The sequence below is a fragment of the Podarcis cretensis genome, assembly GCF_951804945.1.
Source record: "Podarcis cretensis genome assembly, chromosome: 2".
NCBI classification, from domain to species: domain Eukaryota; kingdom Metazoa; phylum Chordata; class Lepidosauria; order Squamata; family Lacertidae; genus Podarcis; species Podarcis cretensis.
Genome location: NC_137171.1, coordinates 113,317,508 through 113,340,652, shown reverse-complemented (window position 1 = coordinate 113,340,652; position 23,145 = coordinate 113,317,508). Strand labels below are relative to the sequence as shown.

At 46.4% G+C, this 23,145-nt stretch overlaps 1 protein-coding gene across 1 annotated transcript; it reads left to right on the top strand.

The window, feature by feature from the left end:
• Positions 1-440: 440 nt before the first annotated feature.
• Positions 441-22,808, top strand: LOC307209095 (sperm acrosome membrane-associated protein 4-like). Its single transcript, XM_079964199.1, has 3 exons — positions 441-599; positions 16,074-16,187; positions 19,451-22,808. The coding sequence occupies exons 1-3, from the start codon at positions 545-547 to the stop codon at positions 19,660-19,662; spliced, it is 381 nt and encodes a 126-aa protein (XP_079820325.1). The 5' UTR covers positions 441-544; the 3' UTR covers positions 19,663-22,808.
• Positions 22,809-23,145: the final 337 nt, after the last annotated feature.

Here is a 23,145-nt window from a genome sequence, read left to right as displayed (position 1 = left end):
CCTGAGGATCATCTAGTCTAGGGTTGCCATCTTTCAAAAAGCTCTATTAGGAAGACCCCCAAATTGTTGAGCCTTTTATAAAAAGAAAACCACCAGAATTGCTGAGCCGCTTTTCGAATGGCTTGCCTAACATCCGGCAAAATCCGGCAGCCCTCTGTTTGAAGTGGTTTGGAGAGCCTAGCTGTTGTGCCAGCATCTTTGTCACAAATAGTAGTACCACCCGGACTGTGTGTGTGTGTGTGTGTGTGTGTGTGTGTGTGTTTACATGCACCCACCCACCGCCACGAGTGGATCCCTCTCCCGCTTGCTCCAAATACTTTGCTCTCTGACTCACTTTGCCCTTGTGGTTATTCTCTGCCTCGGAGGATCATATGCCACTCAGAGGCAGGCTGTTTACTGCTGGGAGACGCTCCCTAGCCTCAGGTGGGTGGGGCATGCATATATATAGCACAGATGAAATGAACCCCTTCACTGACTCATAGCCACTGGGATTGCTCCTCTTGGAAAATCTGCCATTCCCAACTCTTCTCAGCTCAGCAGCTACATGATGGCCAGACTCCTTGTCCTGTGTGTTGCAGTTCTTGCCTGCATCGGTATTGGTAAGGCAAACATCCAGCTTTATCCCTGTTCTTGTATATTTCCTAATGCATTTGTTTCTCATCTCTTTACCTCTCTGCCACCCCCAAATTCCTTTACTTTGTAGCTTGCCAGAATCTTTTTAACTAGGAACAATTCCTCATTCGACTGATCAAACTAGGAAATGTACCAGCAGGGAGAGCAAACTCTTTATTCTTGGTAGAAATAGTCTCATAAGGGGGGGTTCAAAGGTATTGCCCTTTATATATTGGGGCAAGGGGTAACTGTCACCAAAGCTGTCATTCCCTTAGCTGCTGGATAAGAGAAGTAGAAAACTTCTGCTTTTGTGGCAAACTATGTGTTTCCCACTATATCTGACCTGGATAAAGAAATAAGTTGTTGTTTTTTAAAAAAAAAATGGATGGATTGCAACAAAATGGGAAGGAAGGAAAAAGGTTGTTTTTGCTGTGCCAAATAAAGGCTTGACCTTTTTTTAAAAAAAAAAACAACAAACCCTCCAAACTGGACAGCTCGAAGGAAGACAGGAAACAAGGGCAAAAAACCTTGCTACCTAAATAAACTTCACACCGGATTATTTGTGAGCATATGTACAATATTTTTGAACGTGATGTTGTGCAAATATTTTGTAAGTCGCTTTGTGAGCCCCTTGAGGCTATAAACTGGGGTGGAAGTATTCTCAATAAATACATTAAAATAGCTCTACATTGCAAACTAAAAGGGGGGAAAATGGGCTCAGTGCCATCCCTTAGAAAACAAGGAGTCCCAGTCTCCTGGGTTTTGGCTACTAAACAGCAAACCTTGATTCTAGCACCTCTTTCCCCGAATCTTATCTTTGAGTTGTCAGGATGGTCTGCCTCCTCCTTATCTTTGAGTTGCCAGAGTTGTGCCCTGCAGATGTTTTGAACTACAACTCCAACCAGCTCAGAGGGTTTACCTCTGTTAGTTTTTGGCAGGAAAAAAGTGTCTTCTTGTGGCATCTTAAAGACACAAAAAGATTTGTGGCTCTAACTGTTGTGCATCTCTTGAACTGGGTTCCAATCTACAAAAGCTTAAGCCACAGTATAAGCCAATGTTGTGATGCTGTCAGCTGCTGCCCCTGGGGTCACACTGGTGACAGAAGAGTGGGAGAGCTATATTTTGACCATAAACAAAAAAACAAAGAAATTTGTTATCCTTAAAGTTGCCACAAGACTCTCTCAGGGCAAAACTTTCTCACTTGTCAAGACTGATCAATCTGAAAGTCACCCAAGGTGGATTAAGATGGAGATACACGCATACAGATCTTTGGGTGGTATCCAAGTAAGCCTTGCTCAGAGTAAACCCTATTGATATTAATGCACATGACAGTTTTCTCCATTGGATGGGGTGGGTCTACTCTGAGTAAAACTTACTTGGCTACCACCCATTCCCCCCCAAAATATATCCCAGTGGCCATTTGAAGAGGTGATTTGATTCGCTTTTTTTGCACAGGATATTGGCCACACCCAAATATAAGCCGCACCTTTGAAATTGGGGGGGGGAGCAAAGAAAGAAAAAATACCTGAATATAAGGCACTCCATTCCTTGCTGCTCCTGGCTGCATACAGGGTGGCGGGGAGAGAGCCGGGCTGCTTTGCCGACAGCCTCGCTCTCTCCCTTCCTGGCTTTGGGGGAGAGACGCATGGGGTGGGCGCCATTTTGCCATGCTCCTGGCGCTGTTTGCCCCGCGCCGTAAAGTCGTGAATATAAGCCGCACCTTAGCTTTTCATAGTCAGAATTTGGGGGGAAAGTGAGGCTTGCATTCAGGCCAATATGGTAGTTAAGTTGTGGGATTTGCTCCTGTAATAGGTAGTGATGGCCCCTAACTTGGGTGGCCGTAAAAGAGGACCAGACAAACTCATGGCAATCGCTACCTACTAATCATGATGGCTGTGTTCTACCTCCATTGTCAGAGCTGGAATGCACAGCTGCTTGGGAATCACTGGTGTGGACTGAGCACTGTTGCACCCAGCTCTTGCACGTGGGCTTCCTATAGACATCTGGTTGCCCACCGAGAGAAGAGGATGCTGAAAAGACATGAGCCCCCTTTGACCTTTGATCCAGCAGAGCTCTTCTTGGGTTCTTATGCCCCTCTGGCCATTTGGGGGTGGTCTCCAAAGACCACTTGCACAGGTAACCGATGACCTTACTGCAATGTGTCCCTATTGCAATTCAGAAAAAACCAAGGCATCCCAATGTTCCCTACGTCATTCATTTTTGCAAGTCCTGTGTGTGTGTTTTGTTTTTGTAATGGCACCACCAACTGGTCACCTCCCTATTGGGATCACCCCCAAACCTCCATATTTCTACTGTGCCAAATACCTTATTTTTCCGTGCATAACACGCCCCTGTGTATAAGATGCCCCCTATTTGGGGGGACTCAAAATTAAGAAAATGGGGGGGGATTGCCCAGAGTTGTTGAATCACTCGCACTACCGTCGTCGCTGGCAATCTCCTGCTCACGGCAGCAACCACTCATATATCCGTGTATAAGAAGACCCCAATTTTTAAGCATTATTCTAATGTACTAAAACCTCATCTTTTACATGGAAAACTACAGGTCATTTGCCTCCCTGATGCTGCCTTGCCCCACCCTGCTTTTTAAGAGTCATGGCTGTGAAACTCTCTTTGAAACTGTTGAGAAAGCACGGGGAAATAAGTTAAGGAGCTTAAGGAGAAAGTGAACAGGTGGAGAGCTTGAAAGCATTGAACTTAAGATGGAATGGGGGGGGAGTCATAATCAGGTAACAAGTTTCTTTTTTAAAAAAGAGAAAAGAGGAATGCCACAGACAAGACAAAGGATATATTGTGGAGTCTCTAGAGAGGGTGGGGATCTTTAGAAACAGACGAAACACCCATCACATCAGGGATGGGCCAGGGATAGCTCCCATGTTTAAAGACTAGTTAACAAAATGCATATCCAAACATGTAGCATTCTGGTTCCCCTTCTTAAGACATCTGTTTTTCCTTCCCCAACACCATTATTCACACCATGGTCAGCCAACTTGACAAAAAAGAAGACGAAGAAGAGTCGGAAAAAAACAGGGGATTTTTCTTCTTCCCCAAGCACTTCTTCTTCCTTTAACGATGGGCGAGGGTGTCTAAAAGTCTTGAGCCAGCCTTAAGATTACCAAACGTATTGCAGCATTGTGTAGGCAAGGCTTCCTCCCTGGAAGTAATCGTAAGTGGGTGTTCACGCAGGAAAGTTGACGTTCCAGTAAAAATGACTAGCCCTTAGGGTGCCACACAAAACTTTTGGAACTGAGGGATATTCCACGCTTCGGCTTGCCCCGATTCTAGACAACGCAGGTCTGAGCGGTTTCCCACTTGAACCATTCCTTTCCGAGGGACATCTCGATTGTTACTTGCTCCGATCTGAGCACTAAATAGCCGTTTCCCCCTCAGGGGAAAGCAGTGGGATAAACGTTTATTCACGGTTTCAGCCCACACCATTCCAGATTATGCTCTTGAGTTTTTATAGGTGTTTTGAAATACAGGGCTGAGAATGCAGACCTTTGACAATTGTTTCCTTAGCACTTCAGTAAAAACAGGATAGTTTTTTGGTTTTTTTAAAACTCGCCCTCAGCATTCACATTTCTGCTGAAATTCAGAAGTTGGCCTTGTTTTTTTTCTATTGGCAGATGTGAATTCAAAATTCTTTGTGAGGGAAAATAATAATAATAATAATAATAATAATAATAATAATAATAATAATGTATTATTTATACCCCGCCCATCTGGCTGGGTTTCCGCAGCCACTCTGGGCAGCTCCCAACAGAATATTAAAAACACAATAAAACATCAGTCATTAAAAACGTCCCTAAACAGGGCTGCCTTCAGATGTCTTCTAAAAGTCAGATAGTTGTTTATTTCTTTCACATCTTGTGGGAGGGCATTCCACAGGGCGGGTGCCACTACCAAGAAGGCCCTCTGCCTGGTTCCGTGTAACATCACTTCTCAGAGGGAGGGAACCGCCAGAAGGCCCTCAGAGCTGGACCTCAGTGTCCGGGCTGAACGATGGGGGTGGAGACGCTCCTTCAGGTAGTCTCATTCCATGATAGCTCTCTGCCCTACAGTGGAGGGCATGGATAAGGGAAATTTGGTAGACGGGTGGGTGGGTGAGAGCATTGTCAGTGTGGGTGCCTTGACAGTTGACTCTGAGAACGCAGGAAGGCCTAACAATCCTTATAATCAAAGGTGTAGCAAAGGCTGTTATTTAGATGTTTGTATGTTGTATACTAACATGAGTTTGACCAAACTGTGGGAGGCAGTGGAAGACAGGAGTGCCTGCTTTGCTCTGGCCCATGGGGTCACAAAGAGTTGGACACAACTAAATGACTAAACAACAACAACAACAAATGTTGTATATCTTGCTTATCTCCCTTCTCATAACACTAGAACTCATTGACAATGAACTCATTTAATGAAGATTAAGGTTGGCACTTCTTCACACAGTTGAACTTTGGGTTTTGCTCCCACGAGACATGGTGATGGCCATAGGATTAGGCAAATTCCTGGAAGATACAGCTATTAGTGCCTCCTAGACCCAATACCCCTGTTCTTCCTACACTGTCTGCATGCCTCTCAACATTGGTTGCTTGGAATTACAAGTGGGGAGAGCCTCATTTCTCTTCAGTTGACCACTGTGAGGTCAGGATACAGGACTAAATGGGACTTTGGCCTAATCTCATTGGGCTTCTCTTCCGTTCTCACGCCACGCAAAGTGGTTCGTGTCAGGAAGCAAAAGAACAAGATGCAAATTTCGCAATTGCGAATGCGGGAAAGAAGCGATGGGTTGTATAACCAGCTACATCAAGGGTGCGGAACTGGATCCAGACAGCAAGCCAGAACGTGACATCCCCTAATACCTATGTTTGCCAGGCAGGGCCGCTTACCTGTCAATTGCCCAATATCACAATGAACTGTTTTCTTTTGCAGACCAACTTGAGTTCACCGCCCATTGTCTTGGGTCAGTGAGTCACTTAGTCCCTAGGGTCCCAAGGCATTGAAATCAGTAGATTTTTGTTTGTCACCAGCTGACGCCCATTGGTTTCAATAAGTTCATGACCTACTGTGTTACTGTCTTAAGAGAGCCAGTGTGGTGTAGTGGTTAAGAGTGATAGACTCATAATCTGGGGAACCGGGTTCGCGTCTCCTCTCCTCCACATGGAGCTGCTGGGTGACCTTGGGCTAGTCACACTTCTCTGAAGTCTCTCAGCCCCACTCACATCACAGAGTGTTTGTTGGGGGGAGGAAGGGAAAGGAGAATGTTAGCCGCTTTGAGACTCCTTCAGGTAGTGATAAAGCAGGATATCAAATCCAAACTACTACTACTACTACTACTACTACTACTACTCTTCTTCTTTAAGTACGTTTTCAGGGAAAAGGGGAGTGGGGCTTCTATCACATCGCCATCACTGGGCAGACCTCCACCCACCACTGACAGCTTGTCCATCTTGTTGAGAGGGATCGGTTGCTTATGGAATAGCTAGCAGGATCAGCAATTAAGAAGGGAAAGGAAGGAGAGGTAGCTGAGGTCACATTTAAGCAGAAACAGTGGCCCAGAAACCCCAACAACAGGGGGTTCCATGGTTCTCAGAAGCCTTAAAACACAGGCAGAAATGCCTCCATATCTGACAAATTGGAAAATAATTAGGAAAGTGCTGTTGCTTTCAGGCTTCCCATAGGGGCGTCTGGTTTTACAATTCACATTGTAACTCTGGTTGAGAACAAGATGCTGGATCAGATGGGCTCCCCTTGGTTTGATCTATCAGGGTTCTTCTCCTTACCCTGCTTTCCTTGCAGGTAAAAAGGTGAGCAAACAACCTCATCTATTCACAGTCTCATTTGTGTGTCTACTGGGGGATGTGCATCCCGTTACACCACCTGAGGCAAAACAGGAAGTGTTGTCTGTCCCTGCCACCACTGCCTGCACCACCTGCCCTCCACAGGTGGCAGAGAAGTGGCCAATTTCAGGCAAGATCTCATCAAAATCTCAAGAGATCTTGTGGAGCACACGAGATCTCACCTCAGATCAGTGCCAGCGCCACTTCTCTGCTGGTGGTAGAGGAGGCTGCTGGGATGGTTGCCTCACCTACCTAACAGCTGGCCCGGCGCCCTAGAATCTGCTGTCACGTCTTGGGCTGGTTGCTGTTGACTTCACAGTTATCTCTGTCTGCCACACAGATGGGTGATCATGGGATCAACTCAGCACACCTGTGGCTTAGAGATAAAGCTGACAGTCTGCGTCATTGTTGACTTTCAGAGAGATTCAAAAAACATTCCTCTTTACCCAAAAAGATACCAATCCTGGCAACCCTGAGGAAATCGTTCTTAGAATCTTTTAAACTGTTTTTAGAATGTTTCTCTCCTTTTTTTGGTCAGAATGTTTTATTATCAAAGTGTTTTTTGCCCCCCTCCCACCCGCCCCTAGGCTCTTCCAGGAGGAAGAGCAAGATATAAATGGAACAAGTCAATAAAAAGAAAATTTATACGTGTGCCCTGCCCTTGGGAGAAACCACAGGTAGGCACACCCTAAGTACCAAAATGGGAATAGATGTTTCCAGTAGGTTTCAACCAAGAGAAGAAAAACACTGTTTTGGAATTTATTAAGGTAGAGACCGAGGTCGTACTTTTCGACCGAAGTCATCACTGTGTTTGACAAGAGCTCAATGGGACTTATTGCCAGATAGGAATATGTGAGATTACAGTGCTCCGTGTATCTGCGTGGATATTATTGTTTTCCTCTGAGGCCCCTTTTCTGGTCCGCTTCACCTGTGGAGCTGAGGGAGAGAGTGATGAGAGAAAGAGCCTTTTCACTCATGACACCCTATTTTTGGAACAGTTATCTACGTTGGCTTGCTTGGCTCGGTTCATGAGCCTCCTGGCATTTTAACTACCAGATGAATTCCCTCCCCCCTTTTCTCTTTTTGCCATGGCCTTTCAGATCTCCTGTTTTCAGATTTGTACTTTTAACCTAGCGCACGTTGCTTCGTTTCATGTTGCTCTCTTGCTGTTTCCCTTGCCATTTCCTTAAACCAGCTGTTTTGAGGCCCAGGATCAGGACAGAACACAAGAAGAACCCAATTGGGCCAGTGACCCATCTAGTCCATAGCTGTCAACTTTTCTTGCGAGGAATCCTATTCGGAATAAGGGCATTTCCCTTTTAAAAAGGGGAACTTTGACAGGTATGATCTAGTCCAAAATCCCATTACCACAGTGGCCAACCAGTTGCCTAGGGAAAGCCCACAGGCCACACAGGAGCGCAGGAATCATGGAATTGTAGGATTGGAGGGGACCCTGAGGATCGAGTCCAATCCCCCTGTAATGCAGGAATACGCAGCTGTCCCATAAGGGGATCGAACCTGCAACCTTGGTGTTACCAGCACCACACTCTAACCTCTTGAATTCCCAGGCAACTGGTATTCAGAGGCAGCATACGACTTCAAATATCAGAGGGAGCATACAGCCACCCTGACCCACAAATTTGTCTAATCCCCCTGTCAAGACTTTTAACTTGTTAGCCAGAAATATAATAAATAAAATAAATATGTAGCCCTGCCGGCTAACGTTGGGGATGAAATGTAGTGTTCATTCGATCTAGGCTTTCCTTCAAACAATATTGGGAACTGTAGTTTGCCCCCTCACAGAGCTGCAGTTCCCTTCTAGTGGTTCCCTCACTGCGAGAAGCAAAGCTACAGGGAACCAGGCAGAGGGCCTTCTCAGTAGTGGCGCCCGCCCTGTGGAACGCCCTCCCACCAGATGTCAAAGAGAAAAACAACTACCAGACAAAAAGACATCTGAAGGCAGCCCTGTTCAGGGAAGTTTTTAATGTGTGACATTTTAATGTATTTTTCATCTTTGTTGGAAGCCGCCCAGAGTGACTGGAGAGACCCAACCAGATGGGTGGGGTACAAATAAATTATTATTATTATTATTATTATTATTATTATTATTATTATTATTCCATGCACCCTTGACAAGCTCCAGTTCCTAAGATTATTTGGGGGAAGCCGTGTGGTTTCAACATATGGTGGAATGTGGCCCTAGACCAACGGTCTACCTTGAAAGTTTACCCTCCATGAGAAGATCGTTGCAGAAAGCTTGCACAACGTGACTGAAATTCCCTTGCGTTGTGTGGCTGCTACAGAGGAATGTTATTGAGGGGTGGGAACAAGGCGTAACCCCACAGCCTGGCCAAACTGTTGCCACATCTTAGAATACACCCCAGGGTCTCTTTCAAGCACTCAGCGATTTCCCAGCCAAACCACAACACTTCCTTGGCAAAGAATGTAATTGAGGCTGAAAAGATTCCCTAAGGATGGAGCATTTGAAGCCCACTTGTCTCGAGAGGCTGAATAATAATAATAATAATAATAATAATAATAATAATAATAATAATAATGGATTTGATATCCCGCCTTTCACTCCCTTTTAAGGAGTCTCAAAGCGGCTAACATTCTCCTTTCTCTTCCTCCCCCACAACAAACACTCTGTGAGGTGAGTGGGGCTGAGAGACTTCAGAGAAGTGTGACTGGCCCAAGGTCACCCAGCAGTTGCATGTGGAGGAGCGGAGACTCGAACCCGGTTCCCCAGATTACAAGACTACCGCTCTTAACCACTACACCACACTGGCTCCCAATAATAATAATAAATAAAACAACAACAATAATAATAATAAAACAACAACCCCCTTTCCTCAGCCAGGCCCCTGCTCCAAAATGTCTTCTTCACATGGTCCACTTGAGTCATCACGATCTGTCCCCGCCTTTTAGGGCAGGAATTCCAAAACTGCTCTCACACAGAGAGAGTCGAGCACCTTCAAGAACGGTTTCACAACTTGTGGGGGTTCCCTCCACCCTCACAATAAATTGCAACCCTCCTTCGCTTTGCAACCCAAACATGTCTCAACCAGTTTCCTGCTTCACTTCCACGGGTCACAGTATTGTCCAGCCAGGAACTGGTTGTTGATCAAAGGCTACCACCCTTACAGAGAAATCTGGAAATTTCCGCCTCAAGCTAAGCTGGAGTGTTGCGGTTATTTTCCCAATGACTCAGAAACACACGGCACCCTCCCAGCCCTTCTTCGCCAGCATCCCTCCTGAGTGGAATTCTTTCAACTCACTCGCTCGCATTTATCGGAGAAAGCCGTTGCTAAAATCTTCCCCCGTTACTCATTTGCCACACCCCAAAACACGCTGCCTGTTATGCAAACCCTTTTGGCTGTTTTCCTCTGCCTTGCGGAGAATGGAAATAAAAAAAGCTGGAAAGCCGTTTTCATAAATCACAAGAGCAACTGGGCCGCGACGACCGCACTACAAAAAGAGAAAAGTGCAAGACTTAAACTGGTTATCAGGGAGAGGGAGGTGCTAACGTATGGCCAGATTGCATTAAAAATTGTAAGATTTGGCCTAAGAGGGGGCATCTAATCCATCATCTTCTCAGTGTGCCCAACCTGATGCCAATGGGGAAAATGAAAGTAGCACATGAAAAACTGAATTTTTATCTGTTTGTGTGGCTGGCTTCTATGCAGTAACACCAAAACATGAAGGCAGTCTTTAAATATAGTTGTTATAACATTGAGGGTTTTTTGGGGGGGTCTTTTGGATGTCCTCTGGATGACCCCGTCAGTCTAGCTGTCTCCTAAGCTTTGGTACCTGAGTTCGCTTTGTTGCATTAATGGCTCTAGCCAAATCTTTAAAGTGCCAGCAGCACTTCCCCAAACCGTTATTTTTTCCTCCTTGTGCCCTTCAGGGCAGGATGTACAGATACCGTAATTTCTATTTTCCTGCCTGAGCCTCTGTCCTATCTGTGTTCCTCTCTGGGAGCTTGCAAACGCTTGCTTGCCTTTACAATTCGAAGCAGTAAACACCGCACCACACACTTTTCTCTGCTCCAAATTGCCCTCTTGCTATTTAAAAACAAACCCAGGAACTGGTAGCGGATGCATCTGTTAGCAAATAATGTGTCGCTTGGGATTGGCTCCAGAACTACACCCTGTGAACACGGCCTCCAAATCTGATGTCTGTGCTAGGCTCAGCCATGAGGAGAAACACAGTGGGGAAGAAGAGGGAGTTTTCCAAACCACAGTGTGGCTTCACAGTCTCTGGGAACCAGGGGCCAGGCACATGGATGCTTCCAGGTAGATTTCAGGAGCTTTACTTCTCTCTCGTTTCGAAGGCAGTGCTTTTCGTGGACAGGCAGAGTCCCCCAAACCCTGGGCGGTGCCCCGTCATGTGGAATAACGACTCAAGACAACGTGCTGTGGGATTAAAATTGGCCACAACTTTATTATATTTCAGATGTGGGTAGACCTTGGCTCAGGCATTGGGCGTTTATGCCTCCCAGTCCCCACCTGGGGACCTAGGGAACATCAGGGTTATCCAGTGGGGGGGTGGGGGGGCCGGCTCTGGAGAACATATGTTTAAGCAGAGATAGCCACCCCTGTTACGCTGCCGTCGCAGGGGAGAGCAATGACGACCTCTCGGTATACGGTCAAAGCCTCCCCTCAAAAACCCCTTTAACGTGGAACCCTGGTATCGCCGCCGCAAAGAGGAGGGGGCGTGGGTCACCGCTGCACGCCCCCCCCCCCCATTCAGGAAGATAGACTAAAGGATTCTGTCCAAGGCCTGATACCGCCAAAGTTGTGACGTTTGGCTACGGGAAAGGCAAAACCTGCCAATGCAGGGGAATTCCTTTCCGGCCCTTTAACAGTGACCTTGATGCAGCAGCGCCCGCATACCTGTGGAGAAAAGGTTAACCTGCAAAAGAAGTCTCAACTGGGTAGGGTGGGAGAAAATCTGGAGCCAAGTGACGATTCCCGGGTAATATCCTCCCTCTATTGTGTGGGCAGGTAGTCGATCCCCTTCCTGGACTGGTCTCCTTGGCAACGCTTCCCCAGGTGGGATTGGATAACTGGCTGAGGTAGGCGGAGACCTCCAGGTATCCCACCTGGGGGGAGGCGAAGCCAAGCCTGTGCTAATGGTGCCGCATAGGGTCCAAGGGGGCTGTGCTCGACCATGCAAAGGGCGCCCTCCGTTTAATGTGGGGAGCGGTCATTCTGTCCTCTAACCAAATAGTGTCTTGTCAGCAGGGATTATCTGATATGCAAAAGGATTCTGATCTGCAGTGTGGGGAATGGGACAGCAAGCAAGCAAATGTTATACTTCCCCTCCGGTCTGACTCAGAAAAGTTGCCTTCATGCAGGAATCCCTTCTTTCCCCACAAACGTTGCCATCGCCACCCCTTTCAAGGGTGCGCGCAAACAGGGCATACTGTTCCATTTTGCAGAAAACACACATTTTAGAGGCCCTGGGAAAGGTCTTGTTTTCCACGAAGGGCTGTGGTTTGGAGCGGAGCTGTTTTTTCCAGACTGGGCATCCACTTGGTTCCTGTCTGCAATGTTTGCTTCTTGCAGCAAAGCTCACTGCAGACTGCTTGCTGGTTCTGTTTGTGTGTGTGCTTGAGATTATAGTGTCTTATTTGTGCGAGCCTTTGGCGGGGCATCGCTTGCTTATTTAAAAGAGCTGTGTATGCACATAATCCCACACTGCAAAACACCGAAGGCATGAGGGAATAGAGAGTTAAAGGATGCAAAAATCACAGGCAGTTTTGACCCATGTCCCTGTCTCTCTGGGGACCAAATCCTACTTGTGAGTTTATCTGTCAATCTTTTGTGACGGGTGGGTGTGCCTTTTTTAAATGCCTACATTTGGTGGTGCGTGCACCTTGATTTCCTTTTTTTTTCTTATTTAAAAAGGTTTTATTAAAACTTTTTTCATAGTGCAATAAGAAAAAAGAAACTAATCCAAGTGTTACCGGAAAATCCGAGGGCTCCCTTGGACAAAACAAAGACACCAACCAGAGCAATTCAGAGCAAAACAGCAGCCAGTAGGCTCAGTCTTTATTTAAGGAAAGACTGTCGCGACAGGACTCCCACCGCCCACGAGGTGAAGCAAGATGGAAGCCCTGAACAAAGAGAGACCCTTACTTTTATTAACTGCTAATCCCCTTAGCTACACCCTCAGAATTACATCATATTTACATCACGATTATGTTAGAAAACAGGAGGAGTCAGGGGAGGGACCGGGCAGGTAACCCGAGTATCTCAACACCTGGTCAGTGTCCCTCTCCCCCTTTCCTGTGAGTCATTTTGGAAGACAAAGGAAAAGGGCGCAGTTTCCTGCCCCCTGAGGGAATCCGGACACAGTCCCTTTGTCTTGGCAGAAGCAGAATACACTATCTTATGCAGTCCATTGTGTCCTTGGCCGTTTGCTGTCTGAGCCCATCAAGCAAGCTATCAGGGTAGATAGGTCAGTTGGGAGGAGGCGCTGTGTACGTGCTTGCTCGGTTGGGGGATTATGGCTGGTCACCCCCCTTTGGTAGTCCTTGTAATCTGAAGCAGAATAGAAGTGGTCCGATGAAAATCCGATGTAGGGCTGATTTTTGGCGAATATCTAAAGGAAAAGGACTTTGAAGTTCAAAGTACCCCCAAGTTCCCGAAACAATGTTGCAACACTTTGATTAGATCAGTCACGGTCAATTGAATCCGGAAATATTGTATCAGCGAGCTGTCAAAGTGGGGAAGTAGTAGATGCCAGCTGTAGTACCTGCGTAGCCGTCGCCAGGGGCGCTGTTCGCTAATGCTGATTGGTTGAGACAGCGGGCGGCTGACCCAGAGTTTGGGCGCCCGGTCAACCCATAATAAAGATAGGCGAAACGGGGTTCCTGTAATAAAGATAGGGTGAGAACGGTGTGCCCGGTCTACTGGAGAAGTTATATGGTAAGGATAGGGTTTCCCGTAGAACTGTCAAATAGCGCGCTTCCTTATTTACGGAAGGCTTTTAGGAGATGGCCCTCTAAAGGGACATTTCCAGGGTCGGGGTGGGGAGGTATGTGCGTGTGTGAGTGTGGTGCTTGTGCATTACGTGTGGGTGTACAAGAAGGGGGGGGGGTCTCCGGCCACACAAGTATAAACAAAAAGAGAGAGAGAGAAAAGAAAACACAGAGTACTCCCTCAAAGGTAGCTCTTAACCAGGCATAGGCAAACTCGACCCTCCAGATGCTTTGGGACTACAATTCCCATCATCCCTGACCACTGGTCCTGCTAGCTAGGGATGATGGGAGTTGTAGTCCCAAAACATCTGGAGGGCCAAGTTTGCCTGTGCCTGCAGTCCTAACCCTTCATTCACACAGAAAGTTGTGAACCCTCCCAACTCTAAACCTGGGAACTTTCCTTCCACCTCCCAGTCTCTCACCCTGGAAGGTCTTCCCTTCCCTGTATTTCCTGAAAAATGATAATATTTAGGAAGTCTATTCAGCCAAGCGGGCTGGGTCCTTCAGTTCTTCAATGTAAAGATTAGAGAACCTAAGCAAGACCGTGAAAGTACATTTCTATGCTATTATTGCATATTATTGCATATTATTATTATTATTATTATTATTATTATTGCGTTTATATTCTTTACTCCAAGGCACTCAAGGTGGCATGCATGGTTCTCGCCCTCCTCATTTCAGTCCCACAACCCAAAACTTAAGAAGAATCTGATGGATCATGCCTGTAGCCCATCTCGTCCAGTTTGCCACTAAAGTTAACCATTTGTCCCGAAGCAACACTTTTTGCAACTTGTAATTAAGCCACAGCTCTAAAGGCAGACAAGCCCGTACAGCTGGAACAATTGCTTTTAAAGGTCTTGCATTAGCCCGCCTCTTAGTGCGTCATTTTCTAATCCCATTGGCAACGATGATGGAATTAAAAGATAGACATTTCCGTAGCTTGCTAAATTGTCAAATGCCGCTACAGTGACAGCATTCAAAGGCGGCGTTCGCCACAGAGATCTGTTGCTTTTTTAAATGAGGAGGGGGCTATGAATCTCTAGCAGATACAGTGGTGCCTCGCAAGACGAAAAGAATCCGTTCCGCGAGTCTCTTCGTCTAGCGGGTTTTTCGTCTTGCGAAGCAACCCTATTAGCGGCTTAGCGGATTAGCGCTATTAGCGGCTTTGCGGCTATTAGCAGCTTAGCAGCTAAGTGGCTATTAGCGGCTTAGCGGCTTAGAAAAAGGGGGGGGGTGGGAAAAAATCGCAAGACTTGCTAGACGTTTTCGTCTTGTGAAGCAAGCCCATAGGGAAATTCGTCTTGCGAAGCGCCTCAAAAACGGAAAACCCTTTCGTCTAGCGGGTTTTTCGTCTTGCGAGGCATTCGTCTTGCGGGGCACCACTGTATGCCTCTCCGTATCCTAAGCAGAGTTGCCCCCAAATTTCACTTCAAACGAAATCACAGGCAGATCTGAGCCCTTCTCAGGCAAAGCTTTCAAAGGAATTTCAGGCGGAGCAAAAAGGACCTGGGCAAGATTAGGCACCATCTCTAAAGACAGCCCTATCTGTTGTCTGGCGTAGGCTGATAAGGACTGTGGTTCAAAATATCTGGGGGGCACCAGGTTGGTAGAGATAGTCAGGTGCTTCGATCACAAATAGGGAGAGTGCTGTCGCACTCATTTTATATATCATGGTTTTTAAACTGTTTTTACAACATTTTGGAAACATCTGAAGACAGCCGTGTACAGTGGTACCTCGGGTTACAGATGCTTCAGCTTACATACGCTTCAGGTTACGGACTCCACTAACCCAGAAATAGTGCTTCAGGTTAAGAACTTTGCTTCAGGATGGGAACAGAAATCGTGCTTCAGCAGCGCAGTGGCAGCAGGAGGCACCATGAGCTAAAGTGGTGCTTCAGGTTAAGAACAGTTTCAGGTTAAGAACGGACCTCCGGAACGAATTAAGTACTTAACCTGAGGTACCACTGTATAGGGAAGCTCTTTAAGGTTAAATGTTTCACTATGTTTTTATATATGCTAGAAGCCACCCAGAGTAGCTGGGGCAACCCAGTCAGATGGGCAGGGAACAAACAATAAATCGTTATTATTGTTATAACTGTTTTGTGTATGTTATTATATTGTCATAAAAGTCGGGTGCGGCCCCCATTCTCTGCCAGAGATGCCCAGGTTACTCCCAGCTTTTGAGGCCCCTAAGCATAGCTGTCAACTTTCCCCCTTTCTTGCGAGGAATCCTATTCGAAATAAGGGAATTTCCCTTAAAAAAAAGCAAGACGTTGACAGCTATGCCCCTAAGCATAATAAATATTAAAAGTGACAGCACATGAAACCAAAATAAAAGCACTAGAATACAGATATTTCTTAAGAAAGAAACGCTTTTCCAGCTGGGAGTGTATGCCACATTTTGGACTGGTGCACCTAAAAAAAGAAATTGCAAACCAACAAATTTCTAAATCGGAGGTCCACCGTTCAGCTAGAGGCTTTCAGCCAAGGGCGTCTCCTGCTCCCCCCCCCCCCCGCCGGTTAAGCCTGACCAGAGTCTTAAGACTTGTGCCCTAATGTCTGATCAGAAGAATTCTCAGTTATATCTCTCACCTTTTAAAAATATATATTTCTCTGTGCTTCAGGATCTGCTCTGCAGTGCTTGAAATGTTCATTCACGTTTCACGGAATGCCCTGCCATACATCCACCACCACCTGCCAAGCAGGAGAGGTCTGTGCTACCATCCGGGGAGCAGCAGGTAAAGATACTTCTTTAATTTCTCAGATTATTCTCTTCCCCCCCCCTCAAACCCCACCCTTTTCCTACTTCTGTTCTCTGCCCTGCCGTCCCCCGTCTTCCAATGAGCCGTTCCTGGCATAATTCCCCCCCCCTCCCAAGAGAGCGTTTGGGCCGGTCCCCATGAAAGAGTCACGCATGTGGAATAAATTACATTGCTATTTAAGAGTCCACATGCATAAGCCTGGCAAAAAACTCTCCCATTTTCTTAAAGCTGCTCGGCCATCTTAAATCTGGCTGACTCAGATTCATTACATTATTTTTTTTAATAATTTTTTTTATTAATTTTCCAATTTTTAACAAACACAACAAAAACAACATGGAAACAAACACAAAAAAATCATAATTTCTTAACCTTATTTCCATAAGCCTCTTTTCTCGGACTTCCCCATACCTTCCCCTTTTTGCATCCTTTTTTTATTACAATTATTCAACAACCCTTTTAGCCAATTAAATATAAATTCATTCTCCTTTTCAATTTCACCCTAAATCAAACAAAATTTACCGCTGTAATTCTACGTCTTCCTCTCCCTTAGCATTCATTACAAAACACTGTTTATGTAAGGAAGCTCCACCCGCTGAAGCCAGATAGATCCTAGTAGCATGAGGCAGGGATGTGGTGCATAAGATTTGAAGGATTTCATGCTCCTTATTCAGCTCATAGTGGTGAGCAGGAATGGATGTTCCCCCAAAATATCTGCTTTATGTACATTATTTACACAATGGGCCCCACGTGATTGGCTAATTCCAAGATTCTCCTGTAGGCCAATCAGGTCGTGGATTCACTTCCACCTGGAGCTGGATTGGGTGGCTCCTGCAGACCAATCATACTGCTGCATTGTTCTAGGACCAATCAGACTGCTGCATTCTGAATCCTATTGTTCTAGGACCAATCAGACTGCTACATTTTGGTTCCTATTGTTCTAGGACCAATCAGACTGCTGCATTTTGGATCCTATTCAGCTTAGTACATAACAAGATTTCTCTGGAACTCAAGACAAAGCTTGATCCTGGGTTTTCGGGGGGGGAGGGGGTGTCAGGCTTGTTTTTTATCACTGGCATATTCTGCAACATAAGGGACGCGGGTGGCGCTGTGGGTTAAAGCACAGAGCCTAGGACTTGCCAATCAGAAAGTCTATGATGATGAGTTGTTCGTTTTGTGCTGCCGTGGCAAACTCCCTTTTCTCCCCCCCCCCCAAGACTTACGCAGACCAGGCTGGCTCAGGAGTGCCAACTTGGCCCCACAACTGTGGGTGCCATGCAGCGTGCACGCCCCTGGCGCTGAAATTTGTGGGTGCCCGGCCCCTTCATGGGGAATCTTGTGGGTGCTTGGGCACCCAGGGCCCCAGGCGGTTGGCACCTATGCTCAGGCAGATGGGAAGGAATTGTGGTCCAAAAACATCTGGAAGGCATCAGATTAGAGAAAGCTGGTCTACAGTGACCATGGACTCATCATCTCTTCTTGCCCCCTGCTTCCCCCCAGGAAACCTGCTCTTTACCACAGAATCAGAGCAAACATCAATCGAGTTTTCTGCAGATGGACATTTGCTCCGATTCTGCAGTAAAGAGGGGTTTCCTGGGGGGAAGCAGTGAGGCAAACAGAAAAGCACTAGGACCCCTGCCCAGAAAGCAAAGGACATGCATTGCAGGAGGGTTGGACTAGATGACTCTAGGGGTCCCTTCCAACTCTACAATTCTATGATTCTAAGTGGAAAACCGCTTGAATCCATGCTTTGTAGGCACAGGACCAAGGCTTGCCCAAGATATTTTGGTGCCTGAGGTGAACCACAAAATGGAGTGTGTGTGTTTGCGCACGCGCGCCATGAAGGAAGGTGTGAGTGAAGATGTACATCAGGAACAAGGGAGGAATCAAATCAACCTTATCTGTTGGTTGAATTGGGAATCAAAGGCTGTTGCGGGGGAAAGAGGCCCTCTCTGAATCAGGCTGGCCAGGTGCAAAGCCCAAGAAGCCCCAGAGGGCAGCTCCTGCCATTTCCTCCCTGGGAGGAGACCAGTAGAGTCCCCTATTTACCAAGAAGCTGCTGTGGAGGTGGCATAGCGGGGGCTGCTGCGGACGTGGCAGATCTGGCCTCCAACTCGCATGCCCGTGCAGCGGCAGATGCATTTCTTGGAGACCGGATCTGCTGCCCCCTTATGGATTCTGCTGTCTGAGGCGGCCGCTTCAACTTGCCTCTGTTGGATGCGTCCAAGGAAATTGGGGCAATTCACAAGCCCCCAGCTGGCTCCAGCCCACCGGCCGGCAGCCAAGCGATCTCTGGTTCTTGGCATAGCATAAAACAGCGACCCGCAGCTTCAAAACTCTTCAGAAGCTGGAGCACACTCTAATCAGCAGAGTAAGTAACTCTTCACAAGGGCAGAAAGAGGCATATATAAAGCAGATTTACAAGCAGTTTATTCAAGACAAAGGAAAAACATGACTTCTCTCTTTCACATCCAAGCAAGCAGCATAAGCAACAGCTATACACAAACGGATGTTCCCAGCAAGCTGTGCTGGAAAGTAAACAGGCATGTGACACACAACAGCCTGTTCCTCTTAAGGTGGAACGGAATATCTTAACAGCCTCATCTGTGAGCCAGCCCTGCACGGGACAAGCATGGTGCAGACAAGCCTTACCTGGGAAGCAATGCCTCGCCAAACCACATTCAGCTCCCTTTGGTCTTTCTCATGCAAAACCTTTCTAGGGCTGCCATATATCCAGGTTTTCCCGGACGCGTCTGGGAATTGGGCTGCCCAAACTGCATCCAGGCACATTTTCGTTGAGTTGAAATGCTCCCCAAAACAAAGCTCAACAACTTCACTGCCCCCCCCCCCGCAAGCTCAACAACCTTGACAAAAAAGAGCTTTGTCCAGATTTTCACTTTTGGGAATATGGCAACCTTACTTTCACGCATTCGCTAAACACACAAAGGGTCCCGCATGCCAAAATGTTTGTCTTCCTCAACTAGGGCAGCCTCCAGATGTTGTTGGGCCAAAGCTCACCATCCTCCCTAACCCATAGCTGTCAACGTTTTTCTTTTTTTTAAAGGAAATTCCCTTATTCCGAATACGATTCTTTGCAAGAAAAGGGAAAAGTTGACAGCTATGCCCTAACCATTAGCCATGCTGGCCTTAGGCGATGGAAGCAGAGAAGCTGCCAACATGTGAGGTTCAATGAAATGCACCTTATTCATTGCCTTTTGTTTGTTTGTTGTTCCTTGCTGCAGCTGGCCATGAGCTCATCATGAAGAGGAACTGCGTCGCTAGCGACAAATGCAACAAGAACGAAACTGAAAGTTATGCAGGCATTAAGTACACCACCACTTACTACTGCTGCGAAGGCGATTTCTGCAACTCGGCTGCCACCCTTCCCACCAGCCGTCTCTCCCTGCCAATGGCTCTGGCTATGCTGGGCGTCTGGCTCATTCGCCTCCTCTAAGCCCTCTCCTGAGGAGGAGGAGGAAGCAGCAGCAATTTCTACAGGATAGCAAAAAAAAGGCCCCCAAATAATAATCATCCAATCATACCGAACACTGTATCAAGTAGATTTACCCCTTCCTTCCTTCATTTTGTTTCTCTATACTTTTAAAAAAGGCACTTGTTTATGAATCGTGGGCTGTGTTTTTCTGCTCCCTATCTCAGATAACAAGAACCACGTGCAAGTGGGTAAGGTTACAGGCTGGAAGGGAGAGACTAGGGCCATGTTAGGAGAAGAAAACTTCCTTCCCTTGCCTGCCAACGCTTTACCCATCCGCTTTGTTATTTCATCGCGAGAAGGTGCAGAGGCGGCATTTTATTCTATGTTTTGCCGCACATCTGCGCCAGGTGCGTGGCGGAATTCTCCTTACCATTTGACAGGAAGACACAAAGCCTCGTTACGGGTCGTTTTTAACCACACATTTCAACCTGACAAGCGGTTAAATAAAATTCTTGTAACCGCATGGCAGTTTGCTTGTTCACCTTGGGCACAAGTAAAAGTTGTCTCTGCACTTGCATGTGTATAAAAGAGTGGATATGAATGTTGATTTGTACAGCTCAGCTGTTGTGTACGGGTCGAACCTTGCGTGTGAATAAATATATCCACGTACGGCTCAACCCTCACTGAACGAAGCATGTAAATGCCCCTAAGGATGGTACAGAGAATGGTTGCGGACAACCTTTTTACCTCACATCTAACTCCTGGTGTGTGGTAAAATTCTGCTTACCGCCTGACAGAATAATACAGAAAATGGTTGGAGATTATCAACGTGCCACACATTTCGCCACACTTGGCCCATGGTAAAAATTATTCCTGTCCTTGGCGGGATGATACAGATGAAGAAGCTACCTCAGGGTGAGAGCGTTTGCCCTGAGGTAGTTTGTCAGATCATCCAGGTGGCTTTAGACAATTGGATAACACATGGCATTGTGTCAATGGCCGGTAAACTAGTTGCCTCCATCCACTCCCTGTCTGAACTTTTCCAGGTCTGGCAGTTTCCATTTTAGGAGCTCACAGAGTATGAAAGTGCCAGGGAGTCCCTTGTGCTTTTTTGCACAAAATTGCTGAGCATGGGATCTACCTAGACCACAGGCAGTGCTCCTGATGTTCATATTTTGCTTGGGGCCCATAAAAACACGAGACTGGACCTAGTTTTATCCATCATCCTCCCTTTCCATCTTCTTTGTATTCTTCTGTCTCTTGTTCCCTTTTCACTCGTTCTTGTCCAGTGCCTGCCTTTCTTTTTACAGATACACTTTCTCCTCAGGCTTTCTTTTTGTTACCTGTTCTTGGGCCTTTTCAACCATTTACACTCCGTTCCACATTCTGCTTTGACCGCTCCGCTCGCTCTCTCTCTCTCTCTCTCTCTCTCTCTCTCTCGTTCTTCCTTTTTTTGATTGTTGTTAATGGACTGTTTATAAGCTCTTTCATTTTATAGCCGCCTAGGGCGGCAAAAGGGGTGTTGTGCTTCCCTCACAACTGTCTGCGGTCTCTTTGTCACATGAATCACCCATAACATGGTTACTCATAACCACTCCTTCCCTCTCAACGTGGCTGTGGGATTCATCACATACTTTTTTACTCTCCCCTGACTTCTCCTGATGACAACGGCGTGTCAATGAGGGAGACAGTTGGAGGGAGATCCCAGAGGAAAGTTTACAAGTAGACATGATTTGGAAAAATGAAATTTGTTATAAAAATTCTGTTTGCAAATTAAACTGTACAAGTATCCAAAGTAAAAAAAAAAACCCTCCTCCCCTTTCCCCACAAAAAAGGCGCTTTTACAACCTGGGTAGTGTCCAAGTGCCCATCTACAGAAAGAGGGGAGAAAGAAACCCTGACATTTGAGCTGCAACCACAGCGATGGGCTCACAGCTCCACATTTTGCCTGCCCCAGGGGTAAGCACCTGGGACTGATGTGTCCATTAGCGCACACCTGCAAACATCCAGCTGTGCATTTGCAGCTGCACTGCACACACACATCTGGAGGCAGAAATGGGCTTAGTTCCCACAACACACACTTTGAGCTTGTCCACACTTCTGCCGGTGCCACCACTTCCCCACGGGGAAACCCAGTCTTTACGGCTGAATTGGTGCAAACGTCAATCAGGTTTTCCTCAGGAAAGCCAGATGGGGGAAATAGAAAACTTCTCAGCCCTTGGTTTCTACGCACAGGACAAGCAGAAGTATAGACAAGCCCTTTGCCTACTTACGTTACAAGTGTCAGAAGGGAGAGCTGTGTGTAGTCGCGTTCTCAACAGTTCAAGGCCACACTTTTATTGCTTTTATTTTCCTCCAGCCTCACCATTTCAAGAATCGTTTTCCTCTCTTTTCTGTTTCCCTTCACACCTTGCATGTGGACTTTCTGAAATTGACTGTAAACAGGACACTGGATTAAAATGGACCCTTTAGGCTGATCCAGTAACATTCTCCTTCTGCCTTTTAGCTTCTCAAAAACCGCAATTTTTTTGTCCACAAGACATACATTTCATGCCGGCCACATAATCAAAGATTTGGAGACAGGAGTTCACAAATATCAGACAATGCAGGGCATTGAATTAAGTAGGGAAATGGGTTTCGTAATTCATGTAGCAGGGGAAGAATGTACTTTGGCAATGTTTTTTAAAAAAATCTAAACTTGGTTTCCATGTGCAAATCCAAACACGTTGATTGTTTGAAGTGGATTTTTTTCCCCTTCCAAAGTGTGTGCTAATTATAATTAAAGCGCCTTAAATCACATATTTCTGTTTTCTCACTAGCAAAGAAGAGCTCAAATTATTATTCATGAAAAAATGCTTCTTTTTTTTTAGAAGAGAGGAATTTGATACTAGAGTTTTAATATTTGTTTATGAGGGCAGCGGGGAGGAGAGACATTCCCAGTAGCAGGTGCGATCTCACCCTAAAGAGTTGAACACTCCCTCGGGTTTCAACATTCAAATGTATTGAATTGTTCATTTAAAAGTTGGGGGTTCGAACATGGAGGTTTCCACACGCAAAACCAAAAACGTGAGGAGGTTCCCCTCCCCCTCGCCGCCTCGCTTCCTCGACTTTCTTATGGATCCAAACAGCAACTTTTATTGTATCAAAATAAATATGATTCCTCCATATCTGAGTTTGATTCCTTTGTCCTTTTTCTCATTCCAGCCATGAGCATAAGCAAAGATTTTTGTTGGGGGGCAGGCTTTTGTTAAGTGTGCAGAACCTCATATTTGTATTGATTTAGAGAGAGCAGCTGCAACATTGCCTTATTTTGCACCCTGCTTAAATTACACACAAAGCCATTTCCCACAAAATGGGCCAAGGCTGACCTCTGCTTCTGGACCTGCACAGCTTCAGTTGCTCCTTCCAGCTGCATTCCAAATGCAGGCCCTCCAAACGTCCCTATTTTCCAGGAACAATCCCAGATTTGCAGAAGCCCTCTCAGTTTCTGATTTGATCCCAGAA

Coding starts and splice junctions, on each gene's coding strand:
- LOC307209095 (XM_079964199.1), top strand. CDS start 545: ATGATGGCCAGACTCCTTGTCCTGTGTGTTGCAGTTCTTGCCTGCATC. Junction 600..16,073: donor TCTTGCCTGCATCGGTATTG/GTAAGGCAAACA, acceptor TCTGTGCTTCAG/GATCTGCTCTGCAGTGCTTG. Junction 16,188..19,450: donor TACCATCCGGGGAGCAGCAG/GTAAAGATACTT, acceptor TCCTTGCTGCAG/CTGGCCATGAGCTCATCATG.